This window comes from Portunus trituberculatus, chromosome 3 (genome assembly GCF_017591435.1).
Source record: "Portunus trituberculatus isolate SZX2019 chromosome 3, ASM1759143v1, whole genome shotgun sequence".
NCBI lineage: Eukaryota > Metazoa > Arthropoda > Malacostraca > Decapoda > Portunidae > Portunus > Portunus trituberculatus.
Window position 1 is genome coordinate 3,953,897 of NC_059257.1, and position 20,473 is coordinate 3,974,369.

Below are 20,473 nucleotides of genomic sequence, written 5' to 3' on the forward strand. Positions count from 1 at the left end.
TGTCTCACACTCAGTTACTCAGCCATCCAGACAGCAGCACCAGGCTGAGATTGCCCTTAATGGAGCTAGCACTGACAAGACATGGTTTGACTTACTGCATGAATAAAGACACAGAGGGACTTGCCAATACCTTCACTCTACCCTTACTTAACAACACACATTCTCTCTAACCAGGTGCACTGTGTTACTGAGTCACTGTCACTGTGTCACTCCATCAGCCTTCACCCTCACAGGGAAGTCTTTGCACTCACACCAGCCAAAAATATCGCACCTGTAAATGTGGTCAAAGTATTATCTGACATGAACACTTGCAGTACTTTGGGCAGACTAGTGTCACAGAAAGACAGATGTACATATAAATGCAATACTTTATACGGAAACACCAGTCATTGTTGCCAGCCTTAATATTGCACTTAACCTAAACCTAACCCCTCTGTGCAACACATTTTTAGGAGAGAAAACAAAATGTGAATTAAAGCCTTCTTGATATAATTTGTGGTTCTGGATACTGACACAACACAGTAAATTATGTAGAACAGAATAAAGAAAGTAATGCACATACATAAAATTATCTGGTATCACAAATAAAAACATGATAATATACTTAGAAATGCAAATACTATGATAAAATATTTGGCATAATAGTGATGAAGTCACACTGGATGAATATCTAAAAAAAAATATTAAATTATTCAACAAAACTTTGGTTAAATGGAGCAAAGTGGATACAAGATAGGAGCAAAGGAGAGTAAACACACAACACTATCATGAAGAATAACTCACCATGTTGATGAAGAAACTGTAAATTGAGAGGCACGTACAAAATATGGCACCACAAATGCAAGTAAAGATGGCGTGAAATATGAAAACAAAAATCTTGAATAAATAAGTAATAATATGAATACAAAACAAAATAAAACTAAAGGAGAAAAGGAAAATCGTAAAGTCAACAAGTTAGGCCAAATATGAACGAGCCTACAATAAACCAGCACACTTATATAGTCAGTGGTGATGGCAAGTAATCGGAGGTGGCAGTGTGTAATGAGTAACAAAGGTGTCACAGTCTGGCTTACTGGCATCACCAAACAAATAATGACAGTGTTCTCATCTTGCATAAACTTAACAAACATAATTAAAATCTATACACACTGGAAACATTAATAATAACTCAGGAGGAATTGGAAAGTTTGGAGACATTCTTTCTAGTTAATGCAATAAAGGGGGAAAAAAACAAATAAAATAAAATAAAAGTAATATACTCAAAAATAAACACAAACTGAAAATGCAATCAATTGAAAACTAAAATATAACAATAAAAAAAATAAGTAATAATAATAGAGATGTTATTTTCAGTTAAGTCAATAAAAGAAAGAAAAGACTAGATCCATCCATTGGTTACTGGGATCAATGTTTTGTTATTCCACCCAGCTGTCACCAACCATACAAATAAGTCAATAAAAGAAATAAAAATAAGTCAAATAAGATAAAAATATATATAAATGTTAAAAGAAAAAAGCCAGTAAAAGAAAAAATAAGTCAATAAAAGAAAATAATGTCAATAAAATTAAATAAAAATGTCAATAAAAGAAAATAAAAATGTCAATAAAATAAAATAAAAAATGTCAATAAAAGAAAGAAAAGACTAGATTTAGGTGATACATTTTGAAGCAATAAATAACAGGGAAGGTTACTGTTATCCATCCATTGGCTATTGGGATCATTTTTTTGTTATCCCACCCAGCTGTGACCAACCATACAAACACAATTACTTGACACATAACTCTTTGATACATTTTGAAGCAATAAACAACAAGCAAGGTTATTGTTATCCATTCATTGGTTATTGGGAAAAATTTTGCTATCCCATCATAAAACACAATTACTTGACACATAATTTTTAAAAATATATAAAAACAGTAATCAATAGAAAAATACATAAATAAATAAGTAAAATAAAGTGATATGCATTATAACAACTCAACAGAACACGCACAACACCTGTTCTTATATTGGTGCCAACAAACCACTCTCTACGTCTCAAAGGTACAGTCCTTCCACCAACACACAAACACTTTATAATGACCTGTTCAAAATGAAACTCTCAAATTCACAAAACAATCAAACACTTCAAATTAAATACTTGCTCTCAAACTTTTTTTTTATCTCTTTACTTTTCTTTCATTTATCTTTTCTGTTTTTAGATTTTTCTTATTTTATTTATTTATCTATATATTTCTAGCTGCAATTTATAAACATAGGAAAGCAAGGCAATAAAAAGCTGCAATTAAATACTAGGTTATCTCACTTCAAGATGCGTACCTTATTTTCCTGCATTTAAATCAAACTCTCTCTCTCTCTCTCTCTCTTGTACCATTATACAGCTTTAGTTCTTACTTGTTATAAAAGTCAATCCTTCCAATCTTGCTTTTTATCTCTTAGCAATTTCTACCTCCATCTTTTTTTATAAACATCAGTGGCACTCCAAGACTCCCCATGGCCCTCAAGCAGAAAATTGTATGAGGCCCTCAGGACCTGTGACATGTGTGGCAACTTTACTCAGGGGGCCTCTTCAGGGTATTTCAGGCAGCTAAATTCATGAGGTCTACACCTTGTCACAGCACCGGCGTGTGCAGTGACTGATTGTGTCAAATTAGTTGGAACTTGCAGCGCCCTTCCTTTCTTGGGCAAATTGGGATCCATAGCAAATGCAATGCTTGGTTTGCCGGACTGTAATGAATGCCTCTGTTTAACACATTTCCACTATCATCTTACTTGAGGTAGTACATTATCTTCCTTTAATCATTCTTAACAACATCATTTACTCTCAAAACTTTTCCCTTACTAACCTTGCAACACATTTTCTATTTAAACTTTTTATCTCAAATATTTTTCCTCCATAAACCTCTTACTGAACACTATATCCAAAACATTTTCTTCTTCATAACAAAACTTTTCTATTTCTAACACTCTTTCAAACCTTACACCTCATCCTAACTTTAATCTTTTCCTATTTCTTCTTAGCTTATTTACTCTAGTTAATATCCTTCCAATTCCTGCAGGTTTTATGTAAGCACCTTGTTAACACCCCCCCCTTCCCTTTACCAAGCCTCTAAACCATAACTTGTCACAACCTACTTCAACACACTCCCCTTCTAGCCAGTCTTCTTACACTCCCTCCCTGCTGGTCAGTCTTCACACACTCCCTGTTAGTCAGTCTTCACACACACTCTGCTAGTCAGTCTTCATACACACTCCCTCCCTGCTAGTCAGTCTTCACATACACTGCTAGTCAATCTTCACACTCCCTCCCTGCTAGTCAGTCTTCACACACTCCTGTTAGTCAGTCTTCACACACACTCTGCTAGTCAGTCTTCACACACTCCCTCCCTGCTAGTCAGTCTTCACACACTCCCTGCTAGTCAATCTTCACACTCCCTCCCTGCTAGTCAGTCTTCACACACACTCTGCTAGTCAGTCTTTACACACACTCCCTACTAGTCAATCTTCACACTCCCTCCCTGCTAGTCAGTCTTCACACACTCCCTGCTAGTCAATCTTCACACTCCCTCCCTGCTAGTCAGTCTTCACACACACACTCTGCTAGTCAGTCTTCACACACAAACTCCCTGCTAGTCAGTCTTCACACACAAACTCCCTGCTAGTCAGTCTTCACACACACTCCCTGCTAGTCAGTTTTCACACACAAACTCCCTGCTAGTCAGTCTTCACACACACTGCTAGTCAGTCTTCACACACTCCCTGCTAGTCAGTCTTCACACTCCCTCCCTCCCTGCTAGTCAGTCTTCACACACAAACTCCCTGCTAGTCAGTGTGTGACAAGTGGTTCTTCATGAAGGTAGGGAGGACAAAGGCTGCCCGGTGAATGTCAGCATTGTAGTACTTGAGGCCCATCTCCTTTGCCTTGTTATGGTCCCACTCCCTCACTGGTTCCTTAAAGTTGGTAGCCTGTTGGGGTGACACAGAGAGAGAGAGAAGGAGGAGGAAGGAAGGAGAGAAGGAAGGCAGAAGAAAAGGCAGGAGGGAATGAGATGGGAGAGAAAGGAGAAATAAGGAAGGAAGAAAGAAAGAAGAGAAGATAGAAAGGAAGAAAAGAGGAAGACAAAGGAGAAAGGGAGAGAAAAGAGAGAAGGAAGGAAGGAAGGAAAGATCAAACAGAAGAGATTAATAATGAGATATGACAAAAAAAAAATAAAGAAAACACAGAGAGATAGGAAGGAAATAATGAAAGGATGATGAAGGAAGAATAAGAAGAGATTAGAGGCAAACAAAAAAACACAAAATGATTGGAGAGACAAAAAAAAAGGCAAACATAACCAATAAACCTAACCACTATTCATACACAACCAAAAAGAGAAAAACACTCACAAAACCAACCAACTTTACGAGCAACAAAGAAACACAGTCCTTTCAATTTCCCGAGATTTGAGGGGGTGGGAGTGACTTACCGGATCAACACTGCAGAGGATGAAGCCAATCTGTCCCCCAGGGTAAGTAGGGGTGTAAGTGTATGCATAGTCCACCACAGGGAAGATCTTACGACATCCATTCATGAGCTTCAGTATGAGGTCAGCGTGAAGCCACATATTCTCACCCTGACCAGGAGAGATAAGGAAGGAGTGAATGAAAGTATTGGAGAGTGTATGGTAGTGAAAGTTAAGAGTATAGAATGTGGTTGATATGCAAGTTAGTTAAGTATGTAGTGGTTTCAATGGATATGTAATGATTTGAGTGGAAGTCAGATCATTTAATGGCCTGCAGAATTAAGGAAGGAGTCAATGAAAGTATAAGAGGTTGCATCACCACCACCTTTACCTGGCAGCACATGACCCCTCCCTCGGCCAGCTTGCCCTTCATCTTGGCGTAGTAATCCTCATTGAAGAGAGACACAGCAGGACCTGAGGAATGACACACACACACATCACTGCAGGGAAGGAAATACAGTAAATCACAAAACTAGCATGACTTTTCTTAATTTGGGATGAAAATGGAGTGAATCTGGAAACTGGCATGATTCTTCTTAACCTTTTCAGTACTGGGATGCATTTTTACCTAGAGATTTGGGCACAATTAGACCAATTTATTGACATTAGGAAGGGTCTATGGAGGTCAGAAGATTAATGGCCGGTCTTCACTATTTCAATTCCTACATGAGTATCTGAAGCTGTATCAAATCACCAAATAGTAAGCAGAATGGATATGGAAATGTGTTATAGTGCTCAAGGGGTTAAGTGGGAGGTTTCAAGATATATGTCCCAGAACTTTTGGCTAACCCTATTGATCTTTAAGGGAGCTGGCAATCAAATGGATCTTTTTTTCCTCTTGGCCGGCTCCCCTCTTGCATAAAAAAAAAAGATAGAAAGATACAATACCAACCATTATTCCCTTCAGCCCTCCCCAATGCTGCCATAAACAAACCATTAACAAGATAGGAAGATTCTATACACACCATCTTTTAGGGCCACATTCTGAAACACTTCCACAATGCACCTTCACTATTTACAAAGGAGTCTAGCTGAAGTGACACAGGTTTTAAGTGTGTTTCTGTAATTCTAGTGACATGTTAACAAGTTTTCTGCATTATCAACAGGACAAATACTCTTTACAAAGGAGTCTAGCTGAAGTGACACAGGTTTTTAAGTGTGTTTCTGTAATTCTGTGACATGTTAACAAGTTTTCTGCATTATCAACAGGACAAATACTCTTTAGAACTCAGCTAATTGTCTCTGCGGTCTTTGAAAGTAGTTCTTGTAAGAGAGGGAAGTGTTTCTGAATATGGTGCTTAGTCCTTTCAGCCCCACAATGTTGATAAAAGACACACAAACCATTAAAAAGATAGATACACCCACCATTAGCCCCCTCAGCCCCACAATGTTGATAAAAGACACACAAACCATTAAAAGGATAGATACACCCACCATTAGCCCCCTTCAGCCCCACAATGTTCATAAAAGACACACAAACCATTAAAAAAAAACAAAGATACACTCACCATTAGCTTCCTCAGCCTCACAATGTTGATAAAAGACACACAAACCATTAAAAAGATAGATACATCCACCATTAGCCCCCTTCAGCCCCACAATGTTGATAAAAGACACACAAACCATTAAAAAAAACAAAGATACACTCACCATTAGCTTCCTCAGCCCCACAATGTTGATAAAAGACACACAAACCATTAAAAAACAAAGATACACTCACCATTAGCCCCCTTCAGCCCCACAATGTTAATAAAAGACACACAAACTATCAAAAACAATAGAAAAATACAATACTCACCATCTTTAGTCCCCTCAGCCCCCTCCTCGCCCTGAGTAGCCACCTCGGGGTCTGAAGCATCGGTGATAATGACGTCAAACTTATCCTGCGTCTCCTCCAGGAACTTGGCGCCGTCCCCGGTGTGGAGGGTCAGCTTGGGGTTGGAGAAGCCACACCCCATTGATGGTACGTGTTTCTTGCAGGCCTCTATTACCTGGGTGTGTAATGGGGGGAGGGGAGACAGGGAGGGAAATGGAAGTGTGTGTTAAGTTTTTTCTTTTTCTTTTTTTCTTTTCATATCTAATTTTATCTATTTGTTATGTTTCTCCTTTTTTTTTTACTTTCTTTTCTATTTACTTTTGTTTATTTTTCTCATTTTCCTTGTCTACTTTTTATTTATTTCTCATTCATTTTATATTTATTTTTCTCTATCTATCAAATTTTAAGCCTTTTCCTTCTTTTATATCTAATTTTATCTGCCTGTTATGTTTCTCCTCTTTTACTTTCTTTTCTATTTACTTTTCTTTATTTTTCTCACTTTCTTTGTCTACTTTTCTTTCTTTTTCTATTTTTCTTATTTATTCTGCCTCTCCTTTTATTCTCTTTTGTTTACTTACATTTATTTTTCTCACTGTCTTTGTCTATTTTTATTTACTTCCCATTCTCTTGATCTATTTTCTATTTATCTATCAAGTCTCTCTCTCTCTCTCTCTATTCATTAATCTCATTCTCTTAATACCTGCTTTCATTTATTTCTTATTCCCTTTATATCTATTTTCATTTATCTATCATCTCTTCTTTCTCTCTTAATATCTACTTGTATTTATCTATTAAGCCTCTTCCCTCTCTTTATATCTACTTTCATTTCTCTCTCTCTCTCTCTCTCTCTCTTAATATCTACTTTCTTTTACTTCTCAATCTCTTTATGTCTACTTTCATTTATCTATCAAGCCTTTCCTCTAACTCTCTCTGTATCTACTTTCATTTATCTACCTCCTCATTTCTCTCTTTCTTTTTCATATCTTTCATTTTATTCATCAAGGATCTCCTCTCACTCTCTTCTCATCTACTTTCATTTATTTGCCAAGCCTCTCCCTCCACTCTCTTCATATCTCTATTAATTCATTTGGTTTCTTTACTCTTCTGCCTGACACAGCCTTCCAGCTCAACACTCCAAGGACCTCATTCTCAAACACATCTGTACTGTACCAGACCGCCTCCACTACTGTCCAAAGGCTCTAGTTGAAGTGGTATGAGGTTTTCAGGCCGTTTCTATGGTTCTAGTGACAGATGCACATTTCGAACAACTGTACCACACCACTTCTACTCTCCAAAGGCTCTAGTTGAAGGGATGTGGGGTTTTCAGTGTTTATATAGCTCTAGTAACAGATAAACATTTTTCAATAACTGTACCACCCCACTTTTACTTTCCAAAAGGCTCTAGGTCAGTGGTTCCCAAACTATCTTACCTGACGCCCCCTTCTTCCTTCCAGTAGACCCGCACGCCCCCCCCTCCCACTTCCTCTTTTGCTCATGTGAACTTATTTTATTTTATTGCATTTATTTCTTAGCATTGTTCAGGAAAACAGATCTCTGTATTAAATTTTAATAATGAAAGCCACTCAAACAAATAATAGTACATTCCAGAGAGACATTTTGATTTTATTATTCTTATAATCTATTAAAACATTTTTTTTAGCAGATGACTTCACGCCCCCCTTGAATTCTCTTTACGCCTCCCTAGGGGGGCGCGCCCCCCAGTTTGGGAACCACTGCTCTAGGTGAAGTGATATAAGGTTTTCAAGGTGTTTATATAGTTCTAGTGACAGAGAAACACTTCCAAACACTTACACTACACCTTAACCACTTTCTAAAGGCTCTAATTGAAGTGACGTGAGATTTTCAGCCCATCTATATAGTTCTAGTAACATGAACATTTCCAAACACTTGTACTACATCATTTCTACTCTCCAAAGACTCTAGTTGAAGTGATATAAGGTTTACAAGGTGTTTATAAAGTTCTAGAGGCAGATGAACAACATTTCCACATTACTGATTGGGAAACACTCTTGAGAACAGCTAATAATCTATGCAAAGTAATGGTGAGAGCAGTGTGTGTGAATGGAGGGCAGTGTTTCAAGGCGTGTGCTTACCTCCTTGTCAATCTCACACTGCACCACCTCCTCCACCATGGGATGCCTGGCCAGCTCCCTCGCCACACCACCATCACCGCCGCCCACCACCAGCACCTGTTGACAATAAGGGAACTGAATAGCAACAAAGAAATGAGGAGTGAAGTGTATAAATAGATAAAAGTAAATAGATAGACAGATAGATAAAGTGAAAAGATAGATAGATAGATAAGAAAGAATTAAGACAAAAATGAAGAGAACAGCTAGCAATAAATAGATAGAAAAGATAACAGATAAACAAAAGATGAAAAGAAAGAAACAAGAGTGAAGAAAGACAAGCAAGACAGACAAATAAAGACAGATAAAGAAAGATACAAAAAGAATTAAGAAGAGAGAGAGGCCAACAAGAAGTAGATGGATAAAGATAATATAGATAAACAAAATATGGAGAAAAGAAAACAAGAGTGAAGAGAGGCCACCAATAAAGACAGATAAATAAAAGATAGAAAGAAAAAGAGGAATTAAGAAGACATGCTAGTCCGCAAGATAGAAAAAGATAAGAGAGAAAGAAACAATGAAGAAAATAAAGCAAGAATAAAGAGAGGCCACCAATTGGCATAGATAAAAACAGATAAATAAAAGAAAGAAAGAAAAGAATTAAGAAGACAGAAAGACAGATAGAGACAAGTAAATAGATAGAAAAAAGAAAGCATTAAGACAAAAAATGAAGAGAACAACAAATAAATAAAAACATAAACCAAAGATGAAGAAAAGATAGAAAAAAAATCACAAAAATAAGAAGGAACTAGCAAACACAGACGGATTTACCACCTCACCACTTCACCACCTCACCACTTCACCACCTCACCAGCTCACCACTTCACCAGCTAACCACTTCACCACCTCACCACTTCACCAGCTCACCACTTCACCAGCTCACCACCTCACCACTTCACCAGCTCACCACTTCACCAGCTAACCACTTCACCACCTCACCACTTCACCACCTCACCACCTCACCAGCTCACCACTTCACCAGCTCACCACTTCACCAGCTCACCACTTCACCAGCTCACCTTCCTTGGGTTGGGGTGTGCGTTGAGAGGCAGGTAGGTGATCATTTCCTGGTAACTTGCCTCGTCCCTCTCCGTGAATTGAATAGCACCATCCAGCACCAGCACCTTGCCATAGTTGGTGCTGCCGGGGTGACCAAAGGGGTAGAATTGGTGCTAAGCATTTATTGGTGACTAGAAGGTTAATTAAATACACTAATGCTTCAAAAATAGTGATCATAGAGAAGTGAATAAATAAATAGATAAAGTAGTGATGGTGAGGTGACTAAAAAGGTTATGTTTGGTGCAAAGCATTTATTGGTGACTGGAAGGTTAACTGAATATACTATAATGCTTCAAAATGGTGATCATAGAGAGGTGAATAAATAAATAGATAAAGTAGTGATGGTGAAGAGACTAAAATGATAATATTTGGTGCAAAGCATTTATTGGTGACTAGAGCTAATGCTTCATAATTAATCACCAGCACACCTTTCAAAAATCTCAATGTCCTGGAATTTACTGCGTTTGTGTAGCAGCGTGCGGTCCACCTTGAGGGAGAATGCCTGGCCGGGCCACATCGGGGACCGCTCAGTGTACCATCCCTTCAGGTGTTGGTCCATGGCTCTGTGGGGGACACAGACATATTCTCATTACATTTTCTATCATTCATTCTTTTTTCCTTTTTCTTTATTTATTGTTATTATTTTATCTTTTCTTTTTTGCTTTTATATATATACCTATGTTTCTACTTTTTATCTATTTTTTATTTCCTTTGCCTTGATACATTTTTTCTATCATTTCTTTTCTTTTTCTCTTTCACTTATTGTTATTATTTTCTTTATTTAGTTTTTTTGTCTTTTTGCATAATAGATATTAATGTTTCTAGTTTTTATCCATTTTTTGTTCTTATTTCAATTTTCCTGTATCATTATTCTCTGATTCCTTTTTTATTTACTGTTATTATTTGATCTCTATTTTGTTTTTTGCCTTCATACTCAACAATAGATATTAATATTTCTACTTTTTATCTATTTTTTTTTTATATTCCTTTTCCTGTACAATTTTTTTTATTTTTCCTGTTTTACTTACTGTTATTATTTGATTTCTATTTTTTTTCCTTCATAATTAACAATAGATATTCATGTTTCTACTTTTCATCTATTTTTTTTTTATTCTCCTTTCCCTTTTCTTTATTATTTTTCTGCTTTGACATATTTTTCTTTTTTTTCTATCATTTATTCTCTTTTCCTTTTTCTCTTTCTTAATGTTATTTTATCTTTTGATTTTTATTTCATTTGCTTATTCTTTTTATTTAATCTATTCTTTTTTTTTTGTCTTCATAAATGACAGTAGATATTTTAGTGTCAGGAATTACAAATGTCTCTATATCTATTTGTTTTGTTTTCATTCTCCTTTTCTTTATTTCTTTATTATTTTTTTTGCTTTAATATATTTTTCCTTTTTCAATGATTTATCCTTTCTCCTTTTTCATAACATTGCTACTTTTTATCTCATTTTCTTTTTATTCTTCTTTTCCTTTTCTTTATTATTTTTTGCTTTGATACATTTTTCCCTTTATCTTTTTTTATACTTGATGTTACAATATTTTTTTATGTCTGGTATTATAAATGTTTCTACTTTTTATCTAATTTTCCTTTCCATTCTTTCCTTTTTTGGGGGATAAATTTTCCCCTTTTCCTTTTTCTTTATGTTGCAAGTTTTTTTTTTTTTTTTTTTTTTTGTACAGTATTATTAATGTCTACTTTTTATCTAATTTTCCTTTTCATTCTCCTTTCCTTTTTTTTTTCTTTAATAATTTTTTCCATTTTTTCTTTTCATGTTACAATAGTTAATTTTTTGTATTATTTGACATTATTATTTGGTCTGGTATTATTAACGTCTATACTTTTTACCTAACTTTCCTTTCCATTTTTTCTTTTCTTTTTTTTATTTTGCCTAGATAAATTTTCCCCTTTCCTTTTTTCTTCAAGTTACAACAGTTTCTTTTATGTGCAGTATTATCAATGTCTATATTCTTATCTAATTTTTCTTATATACTCATCTTCCATTCTTCTTATTATTTTTTTGCCTTGATACATTTTTCCTTTTATCTTTTTTTTTATTTCATGTTACAATAGTTTTTTTTTTTTATGGTATTATTATGTCTACTTTTTACCTAGTTTTTCTTTTCATTTTTATTTATTATTATTTTTTTCCTTCATTATTTTTTTCCCTCTTTTTCTTAAATTTACAATAGTTTTTTTTTTATTATAATTATCATTTTGTCTGGTATTATCTAATTTTCCTTTTCATTTCCTTTCCCTTTTTCTTTTCCTCTCTTTATTCCTTGATATTTTCCCCCCTTTCTTTTTCTTCACGTTACAATAGTTTCTTTACAGTATCATCAATGTCTATACTTTTCTTTTTATCTAATTTTTCTTTTTGTTCTCCTTTCCTTTTTTTTCTTTTCTTTTTTTTTTCCTTGATATTTTTTTCCCTTTTCTCTTTCTTCATGCTGCAAGTTTTTTTTTTTTTTTTTTAATGTACAGTATTATAAATGTCTACTTTTTTCCTCATTTAGCTTCCATTCTCCTTTTGCATTCTTTCTATTAATATTTAGCATTGACACATTTCTCTCTATTTTGTAATTTTGATATGTTACAATAGATTCTTTTTTTACTGTACGATATCATTAATGTCTTTTTTATATTAATTTCATTCCTTTTTTTAACTTTTTTTTTTTTTTTTGGCTTAGTAAGTTGCAATACACATTCTTGCTTTACACACACCATTGTTGCCATCTCTGCTTTTACCAGTTCTTATTACTGCTTTACTTTGACACATTACAGTACAATTTCAAGAGTGCAGACGACTTTAACTAAAATTCTGCATTATCAAAAAATATAAATAAATACTAAATGAATAAATAAAATGGATAAGTGAATAAATAAGTGAATAAATCAAATATAAAAAGAAAAATTTAATAAAAAGCTTATCAGATCCTGTCTATTTTCTGGAACCTTCACAAATCAACACAAAAACTGATAATTGAATAGAGATAAATAGATAAATGAATAAATGAAATAAAATATATAAATAGATGAAAACTTATGAAATCTAGCTTATTCTCTGAAACATTGACAAATAACCACAAAAAAACTAAATCAAATAAAAAATGAAGATAAACCAGAAAATAAATAAAAATAAAATAAAAACTTGTGAAATCCTGGTTATTTTCACCAATCTTCATAAACAGATCAATAAATGAATAAATGGAATAAATAGAAAAAAATAGATAAAATGAAAAAATACAAATCTAAAAAAATTCAGCATATTCTCTGGAATTTTAAGAAATGACCCTAAAAACATCAATAAGCTAAATTAAATAAAAAGAAACTAAAATAAAAAAATAAAAAGAAATGATAAAATCCACCTTATTATCTGGAACTTGACAAATATCTAAAAAATAAATAAATAAAATAAATAAAAAAAAGTAAAATAAATAAAAATATAAAAACTTATAAAATCGTGCATATTCTCCGGAGCATTGACAAATATCCACAAAAACACATAAATAAATAAATAAAATAAAACAAAGCAAAATAAATAAAAGTAAAATTAAAAAAACTTATAAAATTCTTCATATTCTCCGGAGCATTGACAAATATATAAAAAAACATAAATAAACTTAACAAAATAAAAATAGATAAAGTAAAATAAAATAAATAAAAATGAAAGTAAAAAATCTTATAAAATTCTTCATATTCTCTGGAACTTTGACAAATATTAAAAAAAGAAAATAAATAATAATAAAAAAGAAAAAAAAAAAAAACATTGTGTATATTGTCTGGAACTGATGAATAAATAGATAAATAACTCAAATAAGGAAAATAAAACAAAAATAGAGTAAATAAAATAAAATAACTGACAACTACCCACAAGAAAAACAGATAAATTAATAAACTCAATAAAAAAAAGTAAAAAAAATAAATACAAAAATAATAAAAATAAATGAATAAATAGATAAATAAAAAAAAAAAATAAAATAAAACAAAAATAGAGTAAATAAAAAAAACTGACTACCTACAAAAGATAAATTAATAAACTCAATAAAAATAGTAAAAGAAAATAAATAAAACAAATAAAAATAAATAAAACAAATAAATAAAGCCACAAAATCCACACAAAAGAATATTCCAGACTTTCTTACCTGACTAATTAACTACACAAACTTATCTCCAGGAAGGGACAGCCAGGACATAGTATTAATTCCACAACAGAGCTATCTATGCCTACAGTGTTATCTTCCTTATCACTTTTTTTTTCTTTATCTTTCATCAAATGTCACAAAGGTCTTATCTGAATTTTCCCACACTATCTCTCTTCTAATGGTCAAAATACAATGACCTCATATAAATTCTGGACTCATTTTGGTTACATTTCTATCATTTGTCTTTCACTTTTTTTCTTTTATTATTATTGCATTCATATTTTTCATTTTTTTCCCCATTTCTATTGTTTTATTTTTGGTTTATTACATTTTCATCTATCATTTACTTTTTCCTTTTCTTTTTTTATTCATATTTTTCAGTTTTTTTCCATTTCTATTGTTTTATTTTGGCTACAAGCAAAGATCTTATCAGCATATCTAGATTACATGAGAGAGAGAGAGAGAGAGAGAGAGAGAGAGAGAGAGAGAGAGAGAGAGAGAGAGAGAGAGAGAGAGAATATATCACACATACCTAAAATTAACTTTCCATTATATGCATTTCTTTGATTTATTTTCTTTTTAACGACCTTTTTATTTTTCTTATTCTTTTATCTATGTACTTATTTTTTTGTGTGTGTGATAACTAAGAGAGTTGATGTGTTCATTTCATTCGGTCAACCTCCCTTATAACATTCTTTTCTCTTTACCTAACCTAACCTTCAGTATAACACTCCTCTCTCGGCTTGACCCTTTCTATACTGAGATGCACTTTTACTTTGATTTTTAGGTATGATTAGATGATTTTATTTGCATTAGAAAGGGTCTATGGAGGTCAAAAGATGAATGATGAGTCTTTACTATATGTTTTTGAAGTTCTATGAAATTGCCAAATAGGAAGCAGAGTGAATATGTAAAACTCATCATAGTACTGAAGTCTAAATTTCAGTATACATTCTTCTCTCTCTGCCTAACCTAACCTAACTCTTCTTATAACACCCTTCTCTCTCTCTCTCTCTCTGCCTAACCTAACCTAACTTTCCTTATAACACCTTCTCTCTCTCTCTCTCTCTCTCTCTGCCTAATCCAGGGGTTCTCAAACTTTTTAGCTCATTGACCCACCAATGAAGTTTCAAATTTTCTATCGACCCCTTAGCTTTTTAATTCAAGGGAAAAACACCGATGCCAAAATCAATATGAGTAGTAGTAGTAGTAGTAGTAGTAGCTATAAAGTATGATAAAAAGGTATCACACAGTAAGAAAATATGCCGAGGTGTACAAGTACAGGCAACCCCTGCTTAACAAATGGGTTACGTTCCTAGAAAAACGTTTGTTGCGTGAATTTTCGTTAAGCGAACCAATTACAAGTTTAACCCCTGACTTGAACTTCCATTGAGAGTAAACAAAGCAAGAGTGCATCATAGTACAGTGAAAGGTTTAATGAAAGCAAAAGTTATGAAGTTAAACATTAAACAGTTTAATGTATTTATGTAAGTAACTTTATAATGATAATGATCTTAAATTTATGAAAGGAGGGAGAGTACAGCAGGAAAGACGCTAGCTGGCAACCTGTGGAATGTAAACAAAGGACACATCATTGTACCGCACACAAAACTTATGTACCACATTTCCACAAGGCTTTCCATTTTATCCATTGCAGAGTCACGAGTTTGAGTGGTTCTTTTAGCTTGCAAGGAAGATACGGTCTCACCAGCCTTCTTAATAGTCTCCTGACTTGAAAATAGTAGAGACAGTAGATGGAGTCAAGCCATGGTGGCGAGCAGTGCTGAGTTTTCTTTCCTCTCTCGTGTCTGTGAATAATATCCAGCTTCACTTTGAGAGTAAGAGACTTCCTGGTCTTCTTAGCAACACTAGGCGACATTGTGGTGCGTTTTGGTGGCATTTTGAGCGAGGGAAGACGAGCTGCTGCTGGACGCTGTTATTGTTTTGAACTAAAAGCAGGGAAGGGTAGGGGAGTGAGTGGTACGCATTTTGTCCATGAGAGGTGCTGGTGTATTCAAAAGCCTGTCGGCTTGCATGATACAGCAGGGCTTTCAAACTTGGAAAAAATGACCTGGATAAAATTTTGTTAAAGCGAGTTTAGTTTTTTTTTTTTTTTTTTACATTACAAGGGCACTGGCCAAGGGAAAACAAAGTGTTGGAAAAAAAAAATCCCGCTGGTTGCCAGGCCCTGTTGAGAGGAAAGTAGGAGAAAGAGAAAAAACAAAAAAATCTAAAAGGAGGGTCCAGTTAACGTAAGAGGTGTCTTGACACTCCTCTTTTGAAAGAGTTTAAGTCATAGGCAGGTGGAAATACAGACACAGGTAGAGAGTTCCAGAGTTTACCAGTGTAGGGAATGAAGGAGTGAAGATACTGGTTAACTCTTGCATTAGGAAGATGGACAGAATAGGGATGAGAAGAAGTAGAGAGTCTTGTGCAGCGAGGCCGCAGGAGGGGAAGGCATGCAGTTAGCAAGTTCAGAAGAGCAGACAGCATGAAAACAGCGGTAGAAGACAGATAAAGATGCAACATTGCGGCGGTGACTTAAAGAATCAAGACAGTCAGTTAGAGGAGAAGAGTTGATAAGACGAAAAGCTTTAGATTCCACCTTGTTTAGTAAAGCTGTGTGTGGATCCCCCAGACATGAGAGCCATACTCCATACACGGGCGGATAAGGCCCTGTACAGAGCAAGCAGCTGGGAGGGAGAGAAAATGGACGAAGACGCCACAGGACACCTAACTTCTTGGAAGCTGATTTAGCAAGAGTAGAGATGTGAAATTTCCAGTTTAGATTTTTAGTGAAGGATAGACCGAGTGTGTTTAATGTAGAGGAGAGGGGAAGTTGAGTGTTATTGAAGAAGAGAGGATAGTTGTCTGGAAGGTTATGTCGAGTAGATAGTTGTAGAAATTGAGTTTTTGAGGCATTGAACAAAACCAGGTTTTCTCTGCCCCAATCAGAAACAAGTGAAAGATCAGAAGTTAGGCGTTCGCTTTATGAGCAGACGGTAGTAAAAGGAAACGTTCGTTGTAGCGAAATTTTGTTGTGTGAACCTTCGTTAATCGGGGGTTGCCTGTACATGTAAATTAATCGTCAGTGCAACATACCTTTTCTTCTTTCACTGTTGACATCATTAATGAGAAGGCTGTGCCTGATGGGCCCCAACAAGGGTGCTGATATTAGGGTGCAAGTTGATGAGAGAGATGAGAGAGAGGATTGGTTGAAAGTAGTGTTGCCAGTGCTGCTGAAATTTCTGAAGTTTACTGGAAATACATGACCTTATGTCCGGATTAGATTAAAAAAAATATGTTCATTTAGAACATATTTTTTTTAGTCTAATGGTGTCTGATATCCCTCAAATTCTTATCAAGAATTTCAAATAGGAGGATTAAAATTAAATCCCTTCTACTCCTCCAACAGCAAACATTCACCAACCCCCTTTCGACCCCCTGGCTATTCACTGACCCCTTGGATGTTCCGATCGACCACTTTGAGAACCCTTGGCCTAACCTAAGAGTGTATACCTTCAGTATACACTCTTCTTTCTCTCTGCCTAACCTAACAAAGCTTGCTAAGTCTTACATCACAACAGGCAACACTCAAACAATCCATGGGTATAAATATGCATTACTATATATTTCACATTAACTCTCCTCATGACAATATACAAAGGTATTAAAACATCAATCATCAATATATATATATATATATCATATGAAAAAAATAAAATAAAATAAAATAAATAAATAAATCTTAAGCTCAATTCTATCGAGAGATGCTTAAATTCACATATAAAGTCATCACACATTTGGCAGCAAGTGGTGATACAACACTGCCATGCCGAGCCGGCAGTGTTTCGTTCATTTAGACTGGTGACAAAAAATAAATAAAAATAAAAATAAAATAAATACATAAATAAACTAATAATAATAATAATAATAATAATAATAAAAATAAATAATAATAAAATAAATAAAATAGAATCAAAATAGATAAAAAATAAATAAAAATCTAATAAACATATATAATAAAAGTGTGCATATACAGAAAGTTAAATAAAATAACCCTCAAAATATAAAACTAAATAAACGAGTAACAAAATAAACCAATAAAAAGATAATAAGTGAACAGCATCTGTATAGGAACAAAACTGAAATAAAATACATCTTTGTTACACTCTGACAAAGCTACAATTGGTCTGTCCTGTAATCCCCTCCAAAAAAAAATAAATAAATAAATATATATAAACAAATAAATAAACAAATAGTAAATGCAATAAACAAATAATAATGATAAATATTTGTGTAAGAAGAAAACAAATAAAATGTATCTTTCTCATTCCCCAGGTTTGGCAAATAATTGTAAAATAAACAAATAAACAAATAAAATAAATAAATAAAAAAAATAAATAAATAAATCACATGTCCATATAGAAAAATAAAAAATAATGAAATACATCTATCTCATTGATTGCCGAAGTAACAAAAGGCCTGTGGTTCCTGCAGAGAGTGAAGGAACCAACCAGCCATTGAACACTGTGTGGGAAGAGAGGCAGGATAAAACACACCCACACCACAACAAGGCACACAATTCCACCAAACACCAGTACAAAAATATTACTTGCCACAATAACAACATGGTCAAGTATAATGTTTCTCCTCACTTTGGTTATTCTTATGGTGCTGCAAGATAATCCACTCATCACTCATCACTCATCATCACTATCTATTATTGCCCTTATCCTCTGCTTCTTGCTAGTCTGAGACACCACCTCTTTCTCACCATCATCCTCTTCCTCTGTTCTATCACCATCATCCTTCTCTTCCTCCACTCTCTCACCATCATCCTTCTCTTCCTCAGAGTCTGAATCAAGCACCAGACGCTTCTTCTTCTTCTTCTTCTCCTTGACCGTCTTCCTCTGTGACAATTCCCCATCACTATCATCAGACAGCATCCTCTTACTGGCCCTGCTGTGTGGCCTTGATGACGAGGGGCTTGACCTGCCAGTAAGGGAGGACAAAGGGACATCATCCTCACCAGACTCATTCTCTCCTGACTGGCGTTGAGAGAGAGGGCCATCATCACTCACCATATTGACTGATGTTCCTTTAAACTGGTTCTCCTTGTCTTCAGAACCAGAACGTGTCATCTTGGAGGCTTTCTGTTTACTTTTCGCCTTCTTTGGTTTCTTGGCTTTCTGTGGTTTTACATTTACCGGTTCAGGTTGTACAGGTTCCAGAGGTTCATCAGGGTTCTCTAGGTCCTGGAGTTCACCCGAGGCGCCCTGTGTGAGGTACTGAGCACGTTTCCGCAGGCCCTCCACTGACAGTCTGGAGGGTACACGCCAGAACATCTCCTGGTGTTTCATGGGTGGCTGAAGACCGACAAGACGCAGCAGCTTGTGGAACTCCTCATCCTCCATGGCATCAGTGCAGGCCTGAGTGATGGCAAGGACAGGCACTGGTTCAAAATCTCCATCTTCTTCGCGATCGTCAGCCACGTCTTGCAGGATCCTTGACAGCCACTCCACTGCCTCGCTGCGCCCTGCCCCCAACACAACACTGAGAGCCTTGGAGATCAGTGCTGGAGTTGCAACAGGGGCAGGAGGAGGTGCTGGGTTCCTAGAGGCCCGTTGAGATCCCGTGGTGTTGTCTCCCTCCTCGTCGCTCGCCAATGTGGCCTCACTCTCACTGCCTTCGTCCACTTCGTCGTCAGTGGCTTGGTTTGCAGAGAGGAAGTCCTGGCCAGTCTTCCTCTTTGGTCTTGCTGTGGTCTTCTTGGATCTCTTCTTCCACAGCTGCTTCCTGTCCTCCACCAGACCCAGCTCCAGGATCTTCTCCATCACCCTGTGTTTGGGACGGCGCAGGCTCATGTTGTCCATTATCCTCCCCACTATGTCCATGGCCTCCTTGTTCTCCTCAAACAGCCGCCGCAGCTCCTCCTCCTCCTCCTCCGTCCAGGTCCTGGGGGCAGAGATCTTTGGCGTCTTTTTCTTGAGGTCGTTGGTGCTGCGGATGAGGCCAAGCTCCTTCAGCTTCTTGATGACGGAGCGTCGTGTCCTGTTGGTGCTGATCAGCCGCTCCATGATCAGATCCACTGTGTCCTTCTCTCCGCGGGCCTCCGCCGGGATCTCCTCCACCTCGCTGTGCAGCCGCCGCAGCTCCTCCTCCTCTTCCTCCCCCCAGGCCATCTTTGCCGCTTCCTTGCCGCTCTCCATCTCTCCGTAACCACACTCTATTTCCAATGCCTCCCGGTTAGTCTTCCAGAAGAGCAGCTCCACGAACACCTTGGGGTTGGTCTGGGCCACCTTGTACAGCTGCCGCACGATGTACTTGCCGAACCGGGCAATCTCCCGCGGCGACTCACTGCTGGCCCTGAGGGGATCCTCCATGGCTCGCAGGAACACCAAGAAGAGCGACGCCTGGAAGAAGATGGCAGGCAGCTTGCAGTCCCAGGCCAGGCGGTGGAAGAGCTTGAGGATGCAGTGGTTGGTGTGGTTGGTGTTGGTGGGGTAGTGGTGCAGCAGGCTGCTGTACGCCTTCACCACCTTGGTGTTGGCAAACCGACGCACAAACCCCACAAAGTCAAACTCTTGCTCTGACATCACAGCCATCCTCTCCTCCACCTCCTCCTCCTCTTCCTCATACTCCTCCAGCTCATCCAGCTCCTGCACTGGGGCTTCCTGTGGGGAACTGAGGTTGGCCATGAAAATTTCCTGGAGGGTCAGGAAATCCTGGGTGCTGTCAGACTCCTGTGGGCCAAAGATGTCCCCTTCAGGCCACACCTCTCTGGCAGCTCGCAT

The 20,473-nt window shown here is 36.2% G+C and overlaps 2 protein-coding genes across 3 annotated transcripts in view; both read right to left on the reverse strand.

Annotated features, from left to right (window-relative positions):
• Nucleotides 1-468: 468 nt before the first annotated feature.
• LOC123507860 (spermidine synthase-like) overlaps nucleotides 469-20,473 on the reverse strand; it is a 30,839-nt gene continuing 10,834 nt past the window's right edge. The window contains exons 1-8 of one of the 2 annotated variants that reach the window (XM_045261123.1): nucleotides 13,677-13,749; nucleotides 9,956-10,090; nucleotides 9,488-9,608; nucleotides 8,433-8,528; nucleotides 6,301-6,493; nucleotides 4,834-4,916; nucleotides 4,467-4,613; nucleotides 469-3,966 (exon numbers count right to left, since the gene is read on the reverse strand). In XM_045261123.1, the coding sequence (XP_045117058.1) occupies nucleotides 3,823-3,966; nucleotides 4,467-4,613; nucleotides 4,834-4,916; nucleotides 6,301-6,493; nucleotides 8,433-8,528; nucleotides 9,488-9,608; nucleotides 9,956-10,086 (915 nt within the window). In that variant the 5' untranslated portion in view covers nucleotides 10,087-10,090; nucleotides 13,677-13,749 and the 3' untranslated portion in view covers nucleotides 469-3,822. Of the gene's footprint in view, nucleotides 3,967-4,466; nucleotides 4,614-4,833; nucleotides 4,917-6,300; nucleotides 6,494-8,432; nucleotides 8,529-9,487; nucleotides 9,609-9,955; nucleotides 10,091-13,676; nucleotides 13,750-20,473 lie in introns of those variants that run through there. The other variant, XM_045261113.1, reaches the window with a different exon arrangement.
• Nucleotides 17,287-20,473, reverse strand: part of LOC123507839 (protein timeless homolog) — a 10,337-nt gene continuing 7,150 nt past the window's right edge. The window contains exon 2 of the mRNA XM_045261098.1: nucleotides 17,287-20,473. This exon is cut by the window's right edge and continues 1,852 nt beyond it. Coding sequence (XP_045117033.1) covers nucleotides 18,380-20,473 — 2,094 coding nt within the window. The 3' untranslated portion in view covers nucleotides 17,287-18,379.